This window comes from Sinocyclocheilus grahami, unplaced genomic scaffold (genome assembly GCF_001515645.1).
Source record: "Sinocyclocheilus grahami isolate Dianchi unplaced genomic scaffold, SAMN03320097.WGS_v1.1 scaffold481.1, whole genome shotgun sequence".
In the NCBI taxonomy this organism is placed as follows: domain Eukaryota; kingdom Metazoa; phylum Chordata; class Actinopteri; order Cypriniformes; family Cyprinidae; genus Sinocyclocheilus; species Sinocyclocheilus grahami.
Genome location: NW_015505660.1, coordinates 867,236 through 888,879, shown reverse-complemented (window position 1 = coordinate 888,879; position 21,644 = coordinate 867,236). Strand labels below are relative to the sequence as shown.

Below are 21,644 nucleotides of genomic sequence, written 5' to 3'. Positions count from 1 at the left end.
CGGCAAGTTCTGACTGTGGATGATAGGAGGAGCTGGGGATGGAGGGGGGTAATTAGCTCCTGAGCAAAGCGATAAGTTGCTGAATGATACTGAATGGACCTTATGTTAGGATGTAGTGATAGGAGTATTCCGATAGGTAGATGTGGACCATGCAAGCTTGACTGACGTGACCTGCCAGAACTAACGCTACACTTGATTTCAATCAAATGAATTAGGGATGCACCGATATGAAAATTTTGGCCGATACCGATAACCGATTATTCTTTATTTTTGAAAGCCGATAACTGATATGTTGGCCGATAAATCTATATCATTTGTATTATTTGTTTGATAATTAATCAACAGATAAAATGGCATAACTATCACAACAAACATGTAAACTAACTACAAACTATTCAAATCAAGAGTAAAACAAAATATACAATAGTAATATATTTAATAATAGTAATAATGACAACAAATATAAGTTGTTTTATTATTATTATTATTAGAAAGTGAACTTTCCATTATATATTACACAAATAAATAATTAAGTATTTTAATATTCGGAATAGTTTATTTGTCATTTTAGTATATTTGTCAGGTGCATTATTTTATTAACACTTTAAGAAAATAATACATTATATACAAGATAACATTGTAACCAAAATCCACAAAAACAATTAAATTAGTGCTGTCAAAATCAGCGTTAATGCATACAATACAATTTTTCAGTTTAACGCGTTAAAAATATTGAATGCAATTAATGCAGGGGCGGAGCTAGGGTTGGCCACCCCACTCACAACTGCTGCTTCGGTCTCTTTTTTCTTGACAAGAATTGCGTTTATTTAGAGGCAGAACGTCTTTACAACCTCATCAAATGGCAGACTTATTAGACACACACACTCCAACTTCACCTTAGCACCAGGCGCGAGTCAAACGAGTGCAGAAAAGGTACAGGTGACGAGGAGCTTCAGTAGAACAGTGAACTGCGGTCAGATGAGATGTTATCAGGCCATATGTCAGTAAAAAACAATTTTCCTGACCTGTCAGCCGTTATACTGTGCTCATAGCATGTGCTCTTCTGCTGCACACACAAATGTGTCGGAGCGCACTGTAGCCTATATCATTTCATATTAAAGCACAAATGAAACTATGAGCACGCAATGTCGTTTTGTCATCAGTTGAGTCATGAAGTTACCAAAAAGGAGATTAAAGCTGCCTCAAAACTGTGCATGCAAGTATGTGTTAATGCATTGTGTGAGCATGTGTCTGAAATGCAGTCGTTTTCAAAACTGTCCTGGAGCAGCAGCACTGTCTCCCTCATCTAACACACCCGATTCAATTCATCAGCTCATTATAGAGACTTTAAGAGCTGAAGAGAGTCAGAAAAGGTAAAGAGTTGTGAGAAAACATGATGCGTGTCAGATCCGCGTCACGTCCAGCAGCAGCAGCTCTTAAAGAAGCCAAAATAACCTCATAACCAGCTGCTGTGACGTCTGTTCATCAAAGAAAAAAAGAGGAAATCAATCACTTCTAAGGGATTCATCTATGTGTAATTTAGAATTTAGTGTTTGCAAATTGTCTGTATTTCTGTATATTTCCTGCTGAAGGGCACAGGCAAACATGACTTTTATTATAATGGGTTTATGTGAAGATTGTTTTAAGTTCGCTTAAATTAGAAGTTATTTTTTTAATAAATGTTAGTCCAATAATGTATAAATAAAAGTCTAATAAATGTTAAAATTGATAGCTCTTAATTATAATGTAATGTTAAATGGATAGTCAATGTATACTCGCCTTCAGTCATAAAAAATATGCAAATATAAAAAATATATTGTCTTTGTTGTTTCTACATTAACTTTGAAGATTGAATGTGTAATTATTGCAATATAAAAGTATATTTAAAAACTTTATTCATTCAGATTAATGTCAGAAAAAAATGTGATCAAGTAATTTTTTTTAATCGATTGACAGCACTAAATTAAATTAATCAAAATAATCCTTCTTAATATTTTGAATTATTTTTATTTTCCTTTTTTTTTTTAAGTTTTCATTTAAATTTTAGTTAAAGACTTGGAGAAAATAAAAAGATATTATAATTATATATTGTAGTTTTAAATATTGTAGTTATAAATGTTTTTATTATTTTTTTTTCAGTTTTAGTTATTTTACTACATTTTACTAAGTTAAACTAAACAAAAATCAGAAATGTTGCCTTAGCAACTAGCTGAAAGAAGTTAAGTTTTTAGTTTCATTTTTTAATTTCAGTTAACGTTCATTTTATTACAATGAATGAAAGCTGCAAACTATCACAAATTGCAAACTATAGCCTTATGAGCCAATTATATTATGTTTAAATTTGCCTGCTTAGAGCAGTTTTACTCAGCATAGCGAATATACAATATGTTTATAAAGCCTGTCAATCACATGAATCACACACACTCAAAACACTGATAACTGATTCACGTGCCAGTGGACTGAATGCATGTGCACTGATTGGAATGAGGGTGGTGTAAAGAGCCTTTAGCACTTCAGCGGCTTTCCTGTGATATTAAGAAAGGTTTTACAATGTAACAGAACCCTGTTGCTGAATCCAGAATGAATTCTCATTTATTTGAAGCTCAAATGTTTTCTGAACAATTATCATTTTAAACCACCAACCCCAATAACCAGCCATCTCCCACCAGTGAGAGAAATATCTGGGCATCTGGATGCAATTAATACTCGGGTATGTGCAAATTTCATCCATTCACGCTGCCACTAAACACATCTGTTCCAGACGCACGGCTCCGAATGTGTTCAGCAGCTGAGGACGAGCGCGCAAACAACCATAAACCAACTCAAACTCTCCGTCCTCATACGCATCGCAGACGGACTGTGAAAGACGCTCAATCATCAGTCTGATTTGTGGAGATAACTAGAGCTCATCTCCATCGCAGCAGCTGTTATCAACAAGACGGGAGGGACCATAAAGCCGCAGCATCACACATGAAGCAGAATCATAGAAAGCACTGACTTCTTTTGCTCTGCGCACACGTGTGCCACGCTTCACCGCTGACTAAAACAAATAACACTTTGATCTGTGATTATATAGGCTGTGTTTTAATAAATAATAATTCTGATACTATTTATTCACATTGCAAACCTGTATGATGTTAATGCAAAAGTAGAAGAATCTGCTCAGACTGCTCAGAGTTTTCACATCCGTTAGGCTTCAAAAATGACAAAAAACACTGTAAATAATGGAAATATTTTCATATTTAGATGAACTATTTGAGGCTTCATTTGAGTGTTTTCGATGTTCTTTGGCCAAATTCAAAGGAAGAATCTTATACATCCTTTACAGAGAACACAATCCCATAATGCACTCAGACAAGATTTATAAAAAAAAAGGAAAGTATAAGAAATGCTGCTTATAAATATTATCGCGTTTAAGTATGTAATATTATTGGAAAATATACATTTATAAAAAAATTTAAATATAAAATATATATACATTCTATTGTAAATATTTCATAAATTTTGTTTAATATTTTAAAAAAATAATTATTATTAAAGTTATATGGGATTGAACAACATGTGGGCGAGTAAATAACGACTCAATTATCATGTTTGGATGATCTACTCTAGTAAAGCATGGTAAGCACACCACCAAACATAGGTAGCATAAGAGACCTTATTTTGTACAAATTCAAAGGCAAAACTGTGCATCCTTTTAATCCTTTAAAAAGAATGCAATCGCATGATGTACTTTAACAAGAAAATTATAAATGTAATTTATTTGAACAATTAAAAAATATAGCAGAATAGTTGTGTTATTAGAATATCACATCATTAGCTTAGTAATATGAGGATAATTTATGCATAATTTACAAATGTACTTTAACTGGTTCATTATTCTTATAGAAAATCGTGCTATACGCACTTTCATGAGATCGGGTTGGCCTACAACAATTAATATGTTGGCTATTTTACAAATGGGAATACATACAACGAATTCATGACAACGTTTTACATTCACGCTACTCGTAAAATTTATAGTGAAAAGTACTTTAAAAGCGTCTGGAATGCAATAAAGTCATTTTTAAAGCTGTTTTTAAAGCACCAAATTCTTTAAATTTTAAGGTATTCAGAACAGAGCAACATAAAAATCAGAAAATATAAGCAGCTATACAATTATAGGACAAAGTTTTACATACTGTATATGCCATTATAATTTGTGTTATTCTTAATTGTACGGAATTAAAAAATAAAAATGCAAATTATAATCGGGCCTGTTTTAGGCTTTTCCTTTTAGACATCCATCAAGTATGGTGATGAAAAAAATGACTCGCCATCTCATTGGATGTGCCTTTAGAGAGAAATGCACTGATTACATAATGAAATTATTTCGTTTTAAAGTAGTAATTTAAAGCTTTCTATATATTTTTTATCATGACTGTGAGGCAATTCGCTGAGTTTAGGTTCATCATTGTGAAGCGCTCCTGTTCAAGACCGAGACGGCAGAAAGCGTTTGTTTTCTTTATTTTATAAAAGCACAAAGTTTTGTTGATATTGTGAGTGCTCACAAATAATACTAGCCCCTTTACAGTTTAGAATGATGTATTACTCTTACCTTTATGAGGAAAAATTTAAAGTTATTTGAAATAAATGAAAAAAATGCAAGTTATGGCGCTGGCGCCTCCATGTCCTGCAGAGCGCGCTTCAGCTTCCACTCTCCGCACAAACGATTGGATATGCGTCTAACAGCCCACATTTATATTTAAAGGGGTAAACATTTAAATTAACATTGTGATATGCTTGAACTGTTTTATACAGTATATAGATTTTATTTTAGGCAAGTTGTGATGATTTGAGAAGGCTAAACTGATCAAACATATAGGCTATGATCAATTCACTGTCTGCCGCTGGCCGTTACTTAAAAAAACTAAAATTGCTCCAAACGTTTTTCTAATTTAACTTTATTAAAAAACTAAACGAAATATAATCACCTTTCCATTACATACAAAACTGAACTATTACGTGTGACACATTCGTTCTGCTCTCAATGATCATTTGCCCCCCCCCCCTCATTACTGCATAATAATAATAATAATAATAATAATAAAGCAATTAAATAAGTAAATAAGAATGCTAAAATAAGTTCTAGGTTTGTAGTTATTTATGAAGAGTTCAGATGCAAAAGCCTCTAAGCACCCTCTAAAATTTTCTTCTAAAATGGTTATTTTCTCAGGATCCTATGTTTATGTTCAGTTATTTTACTTTAACGGGAAAAAAAAGAAACTATTCATTGCCTTTAAATTGAAATGACTGAACCTACACATAGGAGCCAAATGCTCATTTTAGAAGAACATTTCAAACGGCACTTAGAGGCTTTTGCATCTGAACTCTTCATATGAAGTAGTAATCAATTTACACTATTTGAAAATAATATTTTATTTTAAAATGTGCACATTCACTCTCATTCGTATGTCTAATAGTCGAAAATGCAGACGTCTCTTGTCACGTTCATTTATGAACGTAAATGATTACATGAATCATGATCGCATATTTTCAGTTCGAAACGGCGAAATTTCATTAAAAAGTTGAGTAGTTTGCATCACTAGATAGTCTATTACTGTCGGTCGCTGAACATTTGTTTCGTAAAACAGTTTTCTAATACAGATACAGTAGGCTACTCCTTACATCTTTCCACGAACTGTCGCTGTGTTGTGACAGTGACAGTAAGACCCGCCTTCTTTGATTTGATTGGCCATCTTGATCATTTTGACATTGACGAGCGCTGTTGGACCACTCAGGCAGACCAGCCTAAAAGTTTATCTTTTAAAACTTTTTGTCATCCTAACACCAGGTCTTATACTGTCTATCAGCTATGACTATTTTAGTCTTTTAAAGGACAAAATGGGTGGAAAAACAGTAATAAAAATTAGACATGAACAACATAAAATGCAGGCCGGGAGCGAGGCCCTCTAGAGGTGCGAGGCCCTGTGCGGTCGCACACTTGGCACAGCCCTTGCGACGGTACTGACTAGCTGCATATGGTGATATAGAAACTTCAGCTCAATAATGCATCAGTGGACGTCTCCTCTCCGTTGGACTCACCGTCGTCGTGGAAGTAGCCGACGGGACAGGTCTCCACACAGGTGCTCTCCTTCGAGTCGAAGTAAAGCCCTCTCCGGCAGGAGCGGCACTCGTTCGGCCTGCGAGCCACACACTTCTCACAGCCTCGGTGACAGCGGCGACATCTGCGGGCCTCTCCGTCCTCGAAATAACCCAGAGGACAGTGACTAACACACGTCCTGTGAAGAGGACAAGAGACACACGTGAAGAGAAGTTGAAGCATAAATCTCTTCGACGATGAGAAAAGCAAAACAGACTTTACTATACTCAATATACTGTATACAATATAAGATACATGATATCTAATATTTTACACCATTTTAAGTATACTTATAAAAGCAATAAGCCCCGTGAAGCCGTGGTTTACAGTGAATTTATAACAGCTAAGGGGCGTTGTTAGGCAGGACGTAAAGCGGAGTGCCTAAAACCCCCTTAGCTGTTATAAATTCACTGTAAACCACGGCTTCACGGGGCTTATTGCTTTTATAAAACGGTTATTCCATATACGTAGTACGGTTTCACAAAATAAAACAGAGCAAATAAAATGTAATGATATTAATAAAAACAGTATTCTTCCACCAAACAATGTAGTTCATCAGAAATAGTTGTGGTTGCAACAAAGTGGTTTCCGAGAAACACACAAAGTAAACAAAGGTGTGTGTTTATAGAGTAATTTACAACTGTTTCGAACGCGGCTCAACCAATCAGAATCAAGGACCGGAACTACCCGTTTTATAATCAAGTTTTTATAAATATATAATATAATATACAGTGGGGAAAAAAAGTATTTAGTCAGCCACCAATTGTGCAAGTTCTCCCACTTAAAAAGAAGAGAGAGGCCTGTAATTTTCATCATAGGTATACCTCAACTATGAGAGACAAAATGAGAAGAAAAAATCCAGAAAATCACATTGTAGGATTTTTAAAGAATTTATTTGCAAATTAGGGTGGAAAATAAGTATTTGGTCAATAACAAAATTTCATCTCAATACTTTGTTGGTGTCCTTTGACAGCTCTTTGGTCTTGGCCATGGTGGAGTTTGGAGTGTGACTGTTTGAGGTTGTGGACAGGTGTCTTTTATACTGATAACAAGTTCAAACAGATGCCATTAATACAGGTAACGAGTGGAGGACAGAGGAGCCTCTTAAAGAAGAAGTTACAGGTCTGTGAGAGCCAGAAATCTTGCTTGTTTGTAGGTGACCAAATACTTATTTTACCGAGGAATTTACCAATTAATTCTTTAAAAATCCTACAATGTGATTTTCTGGATTTTTTTTCTCATTTTGTCTCTCATAGTTGAGGTATACCTATGATGAAAATTACAGACCTCTCTCATCTTTTTAAGTGGGAGAACTTGCACAATTGGTGGCTGACTAAATACTTTTTTGCCCCACTGTACATATGTTACTATAAATACATACATTTATTAAAGTTCAGATATTTTTAATGAGAAATAGGACAACATTGTTATTTTAATATCATTGAGATACTCCGTTTTTTAACACTTAATATTTTGAACAAGTTTTTATTTTTATATTTTCATTTGAATTCTAGTTAAAAGTTTTAGTAAATTTTTTTTTTGCGTAATTTTGTCATTTTATATGTTTTTTTTGAATACGTCTACATGGTTGTTTATTATTATTTCAGTTTTAGTTTTCAAGTTAAAGTTAAACTAAATTTCTAATATTTTATTTTGATTCAGTTAAAGTTTATTTTATTTGAAATAATGAACATGTATTTTATGGTTTTAGTTGCAGTACACTATAATACTATAATAACCCTGCAGGGAAAAAACGAAGATAAAAAACCCCTCCCTCATTAATATCTCATAATATCTTACACAATTTTGTTTAAGTACATTTATTAAAGTAAGTTTAGATACTTTTAATGGGCAAGAGGGCAGCAGTGCTATTATCATTAAGATACTATTATAGTTTTTATTAATATTTTGAATTAGTTTTTTCGTCATTTTAAACACGTCGTAAATTTTTATTTCAGTTTTAGTTTTAATTATAACATCAAGTTAAACTAAATGAAAATATGAAATGTTTCCTTGGCAAGTTCACATTTCAAATGTAATTTTATTTTATTTTTTTCAAATAATGAAAATGTTTTTATTTTATATATTTTTTTATGGTTTATTTTTAGTCAACTATAACAATCCTACAGAGCAAAAAACAAAAAACTCATACTGTGATTTTGGACATACCGCCATTCACTATCTGTTAACACTAAACCGATTCAGAGTTGAAATATGTGACTCTGGACCACAAAACCAGCCATAACTGTACATTTTTCAAAATTGAGATTTGTACATAATCTGAAAGCTGAATAAATAAGCTTTCCATTGATGTATGGTTTGTTAGGATAGGACAATATTTAGCTGAGATACAACTATTTGAAAATCTGGAATCTGAGGGTACAAAAAAAATCTGAAAATTGCCTTTAAAGTTGTCCAAATGAAGTTCTTAGCAATGCATATTACTAATCAAAAATTAAGTTTTGATATATTTACGGTAGGACATTTACAAATATCTTCATGGAACATGATCTTTACTTAATATCCTAATGATTTTTGGCATAAAAGAAAAATCTATCATTTTGACCCATACAGTGTATTTTTGGCTATTGCTACAAATATACCCCAGCGACTTAAGACTGCTTTTGTGCTCTAGGGTCAGATATCATTCTGGTACCTGCCGGCCTTGAGGCTGCCCAGACTGAAGTGAATGCAGTTGAGGCAGTGATCGGCATCTGGTCCGTCGCAGCCCTGATCTCCACATTCAGGATGACACGGACCTGAAGTACAGTCACAAACCACAGATGCAGTAGATAATATAACATCTATATTTATTCATTTAACAGACACTCTGATTCAAAGCGACTTGCAAATGAGGAACATAACCAAGTCATCAAAGAGTTAACAATGTTCAGGTATGCCAGGTTTATCAGAATAATAAATCTCATAAGGTTGATATAGAGGATCACTTTTGGACAAGGAATAAAAGGTTGTCTACATTTTTACAGTAAGTAGTCAAGTCAAGCCACCTTTATTTATAAGATACAGATTGTGTCAAAGTAGCTTTACAGCATTAAACAGGATAATAGTGTGTCGATAATGCAAAAGTAATATATGTCTAACGTGCATTTATGTTTCAGTTGTTTACATGGTTTCCAGGTTGAAGTCATCGTTTATTTTACACTATCAACAAGCAACAGTTACCATCATATTTATATATAAAATACATACAGTATTAATTTTATCATACTATTTATTAAAACTGAGTCACATCAAAATCCTATCAAGAGTTCGAGAATTTTGGAAAAAATATTTCGCTTCAATATTAAGACATTTTTATGTAGCTCATATTTGTTTGGCTTATATTTTGAACCATTAATAAACTAAATGTCCAGGATACATCACCTGATCCTTGTGCGTGCTTCTTCTCATTTGTAAAGAGTTTAAAATACATTTTTAAATATACACTACCGTTCAGAAGTTTGGGGTTAGTACGATTTTTAATCAAATAAACACTTTCATTCAGCAAAGATGCATTAAATTGATCAAAAGTGACTGTAAAGACATTTATAATGATTTCTATTTCAAATACATCCTGTTTTTAAACTTTCTATTTATCAATAAATCGTGAAAAAATTATGTTTACTCAAAAATATCAAGCAGCACAACTGTTCTCAACATTGATGATAATAAGATAATGTTTCTTGAGCAGCAAATCAGCATATTAGAATGATTTCTGAAGGATCACGTGACACTGAAGACTGGAGGAATGATGCTGAAAATACAGCTTTGATCACAGGAATAAATTATATTTGACAATATATTACAATAGAGAAAGGCTATTTTAAATCATAATAATATTTCACTGTTTTTACTGTATTTTTGATCAAATAAATGCAGCTTTGGTGAACATAAGATTAAAAAATTTAAAAAACTCTCACCGACCCCAAACTTTTGAACTTGTTTAGGTATTACTGTGAGTACCATTATATTCCTCCTCTTCCTCCTCTTCATGCTCAGGGGCTCCTGGCACAGAATCTGGGTTTTTCAGCTCCTTGCCTGCTGTGGGAATCTCCAGTGAGTGCGAGTGCTGGGAACTCTGGGATTGGTAGGGGTGCTCAGTCGTGCCGTGAAGGATTAGTGTCCACTCCTTCAGCTTACCTGACAGAGAAGAAAGAGCAAGACACCAAGCCAAATAAATAAGCTTTCCATTGATGTATGGTTTGTTAGGATAGGACAATATTTAGCTGAGATACAACTATTTGAAAATCTGGAATCTGAGGGTACAAAAAAAATCTGAAAATTGCCTTTAAAGTTGTCCAAATGAAGTTCTTAGCAATGCATATTACTAATCAAAAATTAAGTTTTGATATATTTACGGTAGGACATTTACAAATATCTTCATGGAACATGATCTTTACTTAATATCCTAATGATTTTTGGCATAAAAGAAAAATCTATCATTTTGACCCATACAGTGTATTTTTGGCTATTGCTACAAATATACCCCAGCGACTTAAGACTGCTTTTGTGCTCTAGGGTCAGATATCATTCTGGTACCTGCCGGCCTTGAGGCTGCCCAGACTGAAGTGAATGCAGTTGAGGCAGTGATCGGCATCTGGTCCGTCGCAGCCCTGATCTCCACATTCAGGATGACACGGACCTGAAGTACAGTCACAAACCACAGATGCAGTAGATAATATAACATCTATATTTATTCATTTAACAGACACTCTGATTCAAAGCGACTTGCAAATGAGGAACATAACCAAGTCATCAAAGAGTTAACAATGTTCAGGTATGCCAGGTTTATCAGAATAATAAATCTCATAAGGTTGATATAGAGGATCACTTTTGGACAAGGAATAAAAGGTTGTCTACATTTTTACAGTAAGTAGTCAAGTCAAGCCACCTTTATTTATAAGATACAGATTGTGTCAAAGTAGCTTTACAGCATTAAACAGGATAATAGTGTGTCGATAATGCAAAAGTAATATATGTCTAACGTGCATTTATGTTTCAGTTGTTTACATGGTTTCCAGGTTGAAGTCATCGTTTATTTTACACTATCAACAAGCAACAGTTACCATCATATTTATATATAAAATACATACAGTATTAATTTTATCATACTATTTATTAAAACTGAGTCACATCAAAATCCTATCAAGAGTTCGAGAATTTTGGAAAAAATATTTCGCTTCAATATTAAGACATTTTTATGTAGCTCATATTTGTTTGGCTTATATTTTGAACCATTAATAAACTAAATGTCCAGGATACATCACCTGATCCTTGTGCGTGCTTCTTCTCATTTGTAAAGAGTTTAAAATACATTTTTAAATATACACTACCGTTCAGAAGTTTGGGGTTAGTACGATTTTTAATCAAATAAACACTTTCATTCAGCAAAGATGCATTAAATTGATCAAAAGTGACTGTAAAGACATTTATAATGATTTCTATTTCAAATACATCCTGTTTTTAAACTTTCTATTTATCAATAAATCGTGAAAAAATTATGTTTACTCAAAAATATCAAGCAGCACAACTGTTCTCAACATTGATGATAATAAGATAATGTTTCTTGAGCAGCAAATCAGCATATTAGAATGATTTCTGAAGGATCACGTGACACTGAAGACTGGAGGAATGATGCTGAAAATACAGCTTTGATCACAGGAATAAATTATATTTGACAATATATTACAATAGAGAAAGGCTATTTTAAATCATAATAATATTTCACTGTTTTTACTGTATTTTTGATCAAATAAATGCAGCTTTGGTGAACATAAGATTAAAAAATTTAAAAAACTCTCACCGACCCCAAACTTTTGAACTTGTTTAGGTATTACTGTGAGTACCATTATATTCCTCCTCTTCCTCCTCTTCATGCTCAGGGGCTCCTGGCACAGAATCTGGGTTTTTCAGCTCCTTGCCTGCTGTGGGAATCTCCAGTGAGTGCGAGTGCTGGGAACTCTGGGATTGGTAGGGGTGCTCAGTCGTGCCGTGAAGGATTAGTGTCCACTCCTTCAGCTTACCTGACAGAGAAGAAAGAGCAAGACACCAAGCCATGAGGAGGGACAAAGAAACTTCTGCTATGCATTCCAATGAATCACATCAAATCCTGACGAGAAAGAGCACAGGATGATCTGCAGCAGGACTCAAAGGTTTGCAATAAGCAAAAATGTCATTCATGTCAGACAGCAACATAATTGATGCAAGTACATGAACGCAAACAATTCCAATTAAGCTAAAAAGAAGAAATCAGTGTAGAAAATGTGGGAAAATGTCCATCTAGGTCTGCTAATGAGAATTAATTTCGATTAGGATGCGGACATAGAACTCAGCTGCCTGTGAAGTAAGAAAATTAGCTTATAGGTTTTAAGAACACAGCCAGTGTAATATGTTATACGTTTTATTGGTTCCTTTTTTGCAAAACATGATGTAAAAAGTAAAGCTACAATTACTACATGTAGTACTGAGAGTCAAAGCGATTTCCGAAACAGTCAAATAAAATAAAAATATTCATAATAATAAAAAAATACAATAATTATAAATAAAATATTATATGAAATATCTTTTAAAATACATTTAATTGAATTAAATAAACATTATTTTTTAATAAAAATTATAAAATAACAATGATAAAAATAAAAAAGAAAATTACAATAAGACTCAATTTTAAATAATAAAAAATTAAGATAATTATTAAAAAGATAATTATTTAATATAAATATTTTTAACAGAATTAAAAAAGAAAATTCAAATATTAAAATTAAATAAAAATAGAAATAAAAAAAATAAAAATACATAAATAGTAAAACAAAATAATGAAATCTAAAATTAAATTAAATAAAAATATAAAAATTAAATGCATAATAAAAATAAATACAATTTAAATAATAAAATGAAATATTCTGTAATATTAAAAAGCACAAAATAAAATTATAACAATGAAATCTAAAATAAAAAAAAATAAATAAACAAATATATAAAAAATATAAAAATAAAATAAAAAAATACTAGTTTTATAAGAAGTAGTGAATGGTGAGAGCATTTCACATGTGCAGAATGGTGCAAAACTAAATACAGTGTGAAAGCAAAGTAGTATTGAAGGGACAATCAAATTCAACTTCATATTGAGCTTTATATTGAATATAATTAGGCTCTGAATTTGGGAATACAGTCAGATATTTAAGTCAGATGTTTATATTATGTCTAGACTGGACATGATTGGCACTGCAGCACACTGATGTTATGCTGTCTACACTGGAAGCATATTGAGCATGATGCTGGTCTGAACCTCATTCCTCCATTCCTTACCCAACACCTCAGGGTTACGCAGCTGAGACGGCGAGTCTGAAATCTCCAGCGTCCACGTGCCCTCCGCTCTCTCCCCCCAGCAATGAACCGTCATGAACTCCCAGTTCCTGAAGCCCTCGTTGGAGTTATCAAACAATCTGGAAGACAGAAGAAACAGAGGTCAACGCTTCCGAGAGAATAATGAAAATAAGGCGATAAGACAACACAAAGTCATGTGTTACGCTGCATCACCAGTAACTGCTTGTTATTCACAGTGACGATCTCTCAAAAGAATCTGAACCTCCTCAATAATAGATGCTAAATTAACCAACTAAAGCGTAAAACTTTACTAACAAACTAAAGTGATTAAATGAACTGTTTCTAACTAATGTGATTTGGAATGACACGAGGGTGAGTAAATGACAGAATTGATCATTTTTGGTTATCCATTTAAAGTATTTCAGAGTGAAACAAGATATTCAATGAGAATAAAAGGGGCGTGGCTCTATTCTATCAACAACACACAAATAAACAACAGAACCATATACTGTATATGCAATATGATTCATAGACCTTTAACCATACAGATTTGCCTTAAAGAAAAAAAATATACTAATCATACTACTACTACTACTAATAATCATTTTTCAGGCTTTTTTATAATTAATTAAATAATTAAAAAATCTAGCAAATTTCTACACACCCTGATCTATTAAATTGATCCATTACCAGATTTTCCTTCAAATAAATATAAGACAAACATAAATACTTTTTCAGGCTTTAGGGTAAAGCATAACAATTAAATATGATATTATAACTTTCTGCTAGGAGATTATCCGTTATTCCTTCATACACTCTAAAAAATGCTGGGTTGTTTCAACCCAATGTTGGGTCAAATATGGACTAACCCAACTGTTGGGTTAAATTTTGGTTACATTTTTAAATGATCTTTTTAACCCAACAGTTGGGTTAGTCCATATTTGACCCAACATTGGGTTGAAACAACCCAGCATTTTTTAGAGTGTACTAACCCTATTTTTATGGGCATTTTTAATGCAGATAGACTTATCTGCCAAATTATTGTGTATAAAACAACAAAAGAGAAATACCAAAATAAATGCATAACAGCATCCATCTATGATTATTTCTGTAACCTTCATTCCATTAACAAACATTAACTAATGCATTACCTACAACCAAAATTAATTACTAAAAGCTACACTCTAAAAAATGCTGGGTTAAATACAACCCAGTGCTGGGCAAAATAGGGACAAACCCAGCAATTGGGTTGTTTTGACCCAGGGGTTGGGTTACTACCCAGAAGGTTGGGTTAAACATTTAACACAACCGCTGGGTCAAAACAACCCAATTGCTGGGTTTCTCCTTATTTTACCCAGCACTGGGTTGTATTTAACCCAGCATTTGACCTGACCTCATACTGATAAAACACTCCACCCCTTGAGCTCCGTCCACAATCACACCACTAATGAGAGCTTTGCAAAGCCGCCGTTTCTGAACTTTTCTGAACAGGCTTGGGCAGTATTTTATTTTGCACATTACATCTGTGCGCTTTCTTCTCCAGCCACCAAACGAGGCGTCTGCGAGATGGTAAATCTGACCTGCGTTTGGCTCTGGCAGCGTGCATGTTGAATAAATTAGCTGAAGGGAGGTCCCGACCACTGCATCCCTCCCCATAATTCAAGGCAAATGTCTTTCCTGGCAATTCGCAGGTGTTATACAGATGACGCTCCATTGACTCCACAATGCGACTCTCAGCGCTGAATGGCCGGGGTGAGAGAGCAGCACTCGGGGCGACCGGTGGCCGTTAATAAATGCTCTCTGAACGCGGGAAGCCCCATTAGGCTGTCACGTCTGTTATCACAAAAGCAGACGCGCAGTGGGAGATGTTTGTGCAGGGGAGGATTTTGACAGCTCTTCCGTCTCCACGCGTTAAATAAGACATGGAACGTCAAAACAATACGCTTTCTGTGGAGGACTGAGAATGGAGGGACGTTCATGAAGACAAACGAGTTGTTACGGACAGAAGACGGCTCTGGCATTTTATTTTGCCAAACATTTTTGAAGAGACACGTTTCCTTCAAAAAAAAAAAAAAGGTTGTGAGACATCCTCCAAACCATGAACAAAACTATGCAAGCTTTTTATAAATATATAAATGAATTAATTAAAATACAGTGTATTCAAAGTATACAGATTTTTTTTCCAGATTTTGTTATGTTGCAGCCTTATGCTAAAATACTTTAAATTATTTTATACATTTGATTTGAGTGATATTTTTGCCATTTAAAAGTCTGAAGAGCCACATTTCCGCCAATGTAATATCTTGCAAAACTAAAAGTTGTGTAATATCCTCCAAAACCAAGGAACAAAAATATTTAAGATTTAAAATAATAACTGTAATAATAGAAAGAAAAAACAAACAAACATACAAATAAATAATAGTGCATTCAGAAAGTGCTCATATCTTATTATGTTTCATATTTTATATTGTAGAATTATGCTAAAATACTTAAAATTACTTTATACATTTGATTTTAGTGACTTTTTTGACATCTAAATGTCTGAAGAGCCATATAAGTTGGGGGAAACGCAAGATTCATAATAATAAATAAATAAAGTCCGTTCAAAAAGTATTAAGACCCATTCATTTTTTCACATTTTGTTATGTTGCACGAAGCTTCTTGTGTGACAGAAACCAGCGCAGCCAGATCAGACCCCATCAGCCTGTGTGGACTCCTCTAGAATACACTACTGTAAAAGCAGCATATTACCACATTAGTGTTTCTATGAGGGAAACTCAAGTTCTTGGACACTACAAGTGAAAGCACCATAAAAGACAACCTAAACAACCTGTGTGCTATATTGAAAGACTTCTGAAGTCATCCAGTTTAACATCTTTGTATGAGAAAACAAAGTGCTTGTTGTATGATGTGCTTTCTTAAAAACAGATATAAATTTAAAGAAACACGCTGGTGCTTGGCGCACTTTCTTCTCTATCGCAATGAGCTGCAGTGCTCAAGCGGATGATGCAAGATCAAACTCTTTCATCATTTCCTGTCCTCTCGCCACAATCCAGCCGATAAAAGGCAGAAGCCACTAAAACTCCTGACCTGCGTTTGGCTCTGGCAGCGTGCATGTTGAATAAATTAGCTGAAGGGAGGTCCCGACCACTGCATCCCTCCCCATAATTCAAGGCAAATGTCTTTCCTGGCAATTCGCAGGCGTTATACAGATGACGCTCCATTGACTCCACAATGCGACTCTCAGCGCTGAATGGCCGGGGTGAGAGAGCAGCACTCGGGGCGACCGGTGGCCGTTAATAAATGCTCTCTGAACGCGGGAAGCCCCATTAGGCTGTCACGTCTGTTATCACAAAAGCAGACGCGCAGTGGGAGATGTTTGTGCAGGGGAGGATTTTGACAGCTCTTCCGTCTCCACGCGTTAAATAAGACATGGAACGTCAAAACAATACGCTTTCTGTGGAGGACTGAGAATGGAGGGACGTTCATGAAGACAAACGAGTTGTTACGGACAGAAGACGGCTCTGGCATTTTATTTTGCCAAACATTTTTGAAGAGACACGTTTCCTTCAAAAAAAAAAAAAAGGTTGTGAGACATCCTCCAAACCATGAACAAAACTATGCAAGCTTTTTATAAATATATAAATGAATTAATTAAAATACAGTGTATTCAAAGTATACAGATTTTTTTTCCAGATTTTGTTATGTTGCAGCCTTATGCTAAAATACTTTAAATTATTTTATACATTTGATTTGAGTGATATTTTTGCCATTTAAAAGTCTGAAGAGCCACATTTCCGCCAATGTAATATCTTGCAAAACTAAAAGTTGTGTAATATCCTCCAAAACCAAGGAACAAAAATATTTAAGATTTAAAATAATAACTGTAATAATAGAAAGAAAAAACAAACAAACATACAAATAAATAATAGTGCATTCAGAAAGTGCTCAGATCTTATTATGTTTCATATTTTATATTGTAGAATTATGCTAAAATACTTAAAATTACTTTATACATTTGATTTTAGTGACTTTTTTGACATCTAAATGTCTGAAGAGCCATATAAGTTGGGGGAAACGCAAGATTCATAATAATAAATAAATAAAGTCCATTCAAAAAGTATTAAGACCCATTCATTTTTTCACATTTTGTTATGTTGCAGTCTTATAAAATAACTTAAAGCCTTACATGCTGCATGTTTGATTTTAGTGGCATTCTTGGCATTTCATGTCTGAAGAGCCACATTTCCCAGAAGAAACAGTTGTGTGATATCCTCCAATCCATGAATAAAACTATGCAAGATTTTTTAGAAATAAACAAGTAAAAAACTTTTAAATCAAATAAACCTTAATAGTTTTTTCTTCAGATTTTATGCTGCAGCCTAATGCTAAAATGCTTAAAATTATTTTACATATTTGATTTGATTGACTTTTTAATGACACTGGTAGCTTCACATTTTCCCCCCCAATATAATTTGTGTAATATCCTCCAAAACCAAGAACAAAACTATGCAAGATTCCAAACAATAACTGTAATAATAGAAAAAAATAAATAAAGTGCATTCAGAAAATACGTTAAGTTTTTAACATTTTGTATTACATACTTTTAGATTTGATTTCAGTTACATTTTTATCATTCAAATGTCTAAAGAGACATATTTCTCCCATTAAATGTTGTGTAAAATCCTCCAAAATTAAATTAAACACAATTAAATGACTAGTGCATTCAGAAATTATTCGGACCACATTATTTATGTTGCAGCCTTATGCTAAAATACTTGAAATTATTTGATATATTTCATTTTGTTGACATTTTTGTTTACTTATGTACGATGTACGTTCTGGTCCTCGGTAAGATTTGGGTGCTGTGCAGAAGCGTGTGAGAGTTTTATTCATGAGGGTTATGAGAATGATGCTCAGGATCTCTCAGTGCTCATAACCGTGCGGGAAAACCAGGACCAGCAGAGAGGATATCAAACCTCTGCGTGATTGACAGCACGAAGCTTCTTGTGTGACAGAAACCAGCGCAGCCAGATCAGACCCCATCAGCCTGTGTGGACTCCTCTAGAATACACTACTGTAAAAGCAGCATATTACCACATTAGTGTTTCTATGAGGGAAACCCAAGTTATTGGACACTACAAGTGAAAGCACCATAAAAGACAACCTAAACAACCTGTGTGCTATATTGAAAGACTTCTGAAGTCATCCAGTTTAACATCTTTGTATGAGAAAACAAAGTGCTTGTTGTATGATGTGCTTTCTTAAAAACAGATATAAATTTAAAGAAACACGCTGGTGCTTGGCGCACTTTCTTCTCTATCGCAATGAGCTGCAGTGCTCAAGCGGATGATGCAAGATCAAACTCTTTCATCATTTCCTGTCCTCTCGCCACAATCCAGCCGATAAAAGGCAGAAGCCACTAAAACTATAAAGTGGTTGTTATGTGCTGGTGTGTTCTGTATCACCTCTGAGCCAGCAGCTGTGATCGCGTCCCTGAGGGGGATACGAGGCTGATCTCCAGGTCTCCTCTGCGCGGGTGGACGATGAGGACGCGCACCACCACGTGCTCCAGAAACACCACCTGCTGATCGGGCTGATCGCTGCAGCCGCTGCTCGAGATGCTGGCGTTCAGCTTCTGATCTGCTCGAATGTACCTGCAGGAGGATCCAAGGGGGTCAGCGGAGAACGGGTCCGAATGTAAAACACAGATCTGTTAGGCTGATTAGGCTGTCAAGATGTGTGTATATCATACGAAACACGGATTAAAAAAACATCAGGTTATATGTGACCCTGGACCATAAAACCAGTCTTAAGTCGCTGGGGTATATTTGTAGCAATAGCCAACAATACATTGTATGGGTCAAAAATATAGATTTTTCTTTTATGCCAAAAATCATTAGGATATTAAGTAAAGATCATGTTCCATGAAGATATTTTGTACATTTCCTACTGTAAATATAATAAAACTTAATTTTTGATTAGTAATATGCATTGCTAAGAACTTCATTTGGACAACTTTAAAGATGATTTTCTCAATATTAAGATTCAGATTCCAGATTTTCAAATAGTTGTATCTCGACCAAATATTGTTCTATCCTAACAGTACCATACATCAATGGAAAGAGTATTTATGTATAAGTTTCAGTTTCAAAAAGTGGCCCTTATGACTGGTTTTGTGGTGCAGGGTCACATATGAAAGTATAGATAATAAATAGTTACTGATTTTAAAAACATTGTAAAAAGCTTTCAGACACTAGATGTCTCCTATTTTTAAAGGGAAGCATATTTTTTAAAAGGAAAGTATGAATTAAATAAGTGGATGGTAATTTATACTGTCAAAAAGGTAAAATAACACTATAAATGTACCATAAACCAGGGATATAACAGATAAATAAATAAATAAAAATAAAACCAAAACCAAAAATAAACTTGAAATAAAAGAAACTTTAAGCAAAATTAAATCAAATTAAACAAAACTTAAAGTCAGGGATTTTATAGTGAATTAAAACTAAAAGCATATCAAAATATATAAAACTAACTAAAAATTAAAATGAAAATATAAAAATAAAAACGTAATAAAAACTATAATACTATCTCAATTACACATTGTTATTATTATTATTTTATATAAAAACACTGGCATAAAAATAGGCCTTAAAACTCATGCGCTCTATTTCATGTATTCTGAAGTCAAATGATAGCTTTGTGTGAGATGCAAGTAGAAATTTATGTTTATTAATCTCCATATGAACTCCATTATAGCTGATTGATGACTTTTATGCTGCATTTTTGCTCTTTTATACAGCTTGGCAATGAATATCAACATCCACGTTCAATGCATGAAAAAGTTTCACAAAAGGAAAAATATAATATGAACGACACGAGGACGAATAAATGATAACTTGCAACGCAGAAAATGCATTCTCTCCATGACACGTGTAACGTAAATACATCATTTTTATATGTTATAGTTGTAATATACTCAAGTATACATCTTAAAAACATTGAATAAAAATAATATATAAATATGTATATAGATTTAATACATCTTGTGTACTTTCATGAAGAATAGCAATAAATCTGGAAAAACAACACTACTGGTTTATAAAGCGACTAAACTACATTTCCCATAATCCTTTGTGCAGCTAGAACGTCAATCACACCCCTAATGGGGATTGTTAAGCTAAAATAAAAAAGTAATAAAGAAGTATTAAATTGCCTGACCCGTTGATTTTATTCCAACCCAAATCATTTAAATCACATCGTAAGCATCAGAATGTCTGTGTTACACATAACCTTCCCCTTAATAGTGTGAAAAATAATAAAACCAAGCACACACATTGTCATATTTACTCTTCCACAATGTCGTTTCATGGCTCATTAAGCTGCGGGATCATCTATTCTCGTTTTGGATATTAAAGACTTTTTTCCTTGGGAGTGACACCGTTTCAAAGGCTTTATAATGGCGGCTGCACCGGTTTATGGCTGTGCTGATAAACAACAGCGCACAGATGGCAGCTAAATTAGTCACTTGAGGTCTGAGCCATTATTTAGCACACGTTCAGAAGCAGCATCACCCAGAAATTCGCTATAGGTGGAGATTACGCTACAGCCTCGTTTCAATCTCGAGACTGACATTCAAAGGAAAACATGCTTAAAATGGAAGGCTGCGCCTCTTCAATTTAACAGGACAGCTTGAGGTGAAAGTTTCAGCTGGAACACGGTGGGAAACGGCATCCATATGGAGACCAGGCATTTCCCTGGGTTTCAACTCGCACAGAAAAAAAAACAAACAGTTGTTAGATATATCTTTAAAAAATATTTCAAAATATACATAAAAATTTGCTACGATTTATTGAATAATATACGAAAATATTTAATAAAATATTAATAGATAAATATATTAAAATATTATTAATTTATTATTTAAAATAAAATACATTTAAAATAAATATAAATCTAAATAATAATACTGAAAATGAAGGAAAAAGTATGAAATAATAATAAATTAAAGCTAAATAGAAATAGAGGGGGAAAAAAATATATATATATATATACAGTTGGGCAAATAAGTATTTGATACACTGCCGATTTTTCAAGTTTTCCCACTTACAAAGAATGGAGAGATCTGTAATTTTCATCGTAGGTACACCTCAACTGTGAGAGACCGAAT

At 33.8% G+C, this 21,644-nt stretch overlaps 1 protein-coding gene across 1 annotated transcript in view; it reads right to left on the bottom strand.

Annotated features, from left to right (window-relative positions):
- The window catches only part of pcsk6 (proprotein convertase subtilisin/kexin type 6), a 50,094-nt gene that overhangs the window by 15,560 nt on the left and 12,890 nt on the right, over positions 1–21,644 (bottom strand). The window contains exons 3-7 of the mRNA XM_016236117.1: positions 18,937–19,125; positions 13,451–13,587; positions 11,989–12,165; positions 10,682–10,784; positions 6,085–6,281 (exon numbers count right to left, since the gene is read on the bottom strand). Of these exons, the coding sequence (XP_016091603.1) occupies positions 6,085–6,281; positions 10,682–10,784; positions 11,989–12,165; positions 13,451–13,587; positions 18,937–19,125 (803 nt within the window). The remainder of the gene's footprint in view (positions 1–6,084; positions 6,282–10,681; positions 10,785–11,988; positions 12,166–13,450; positions 13,588–18,936; positions 19,126–21,644) is intronic.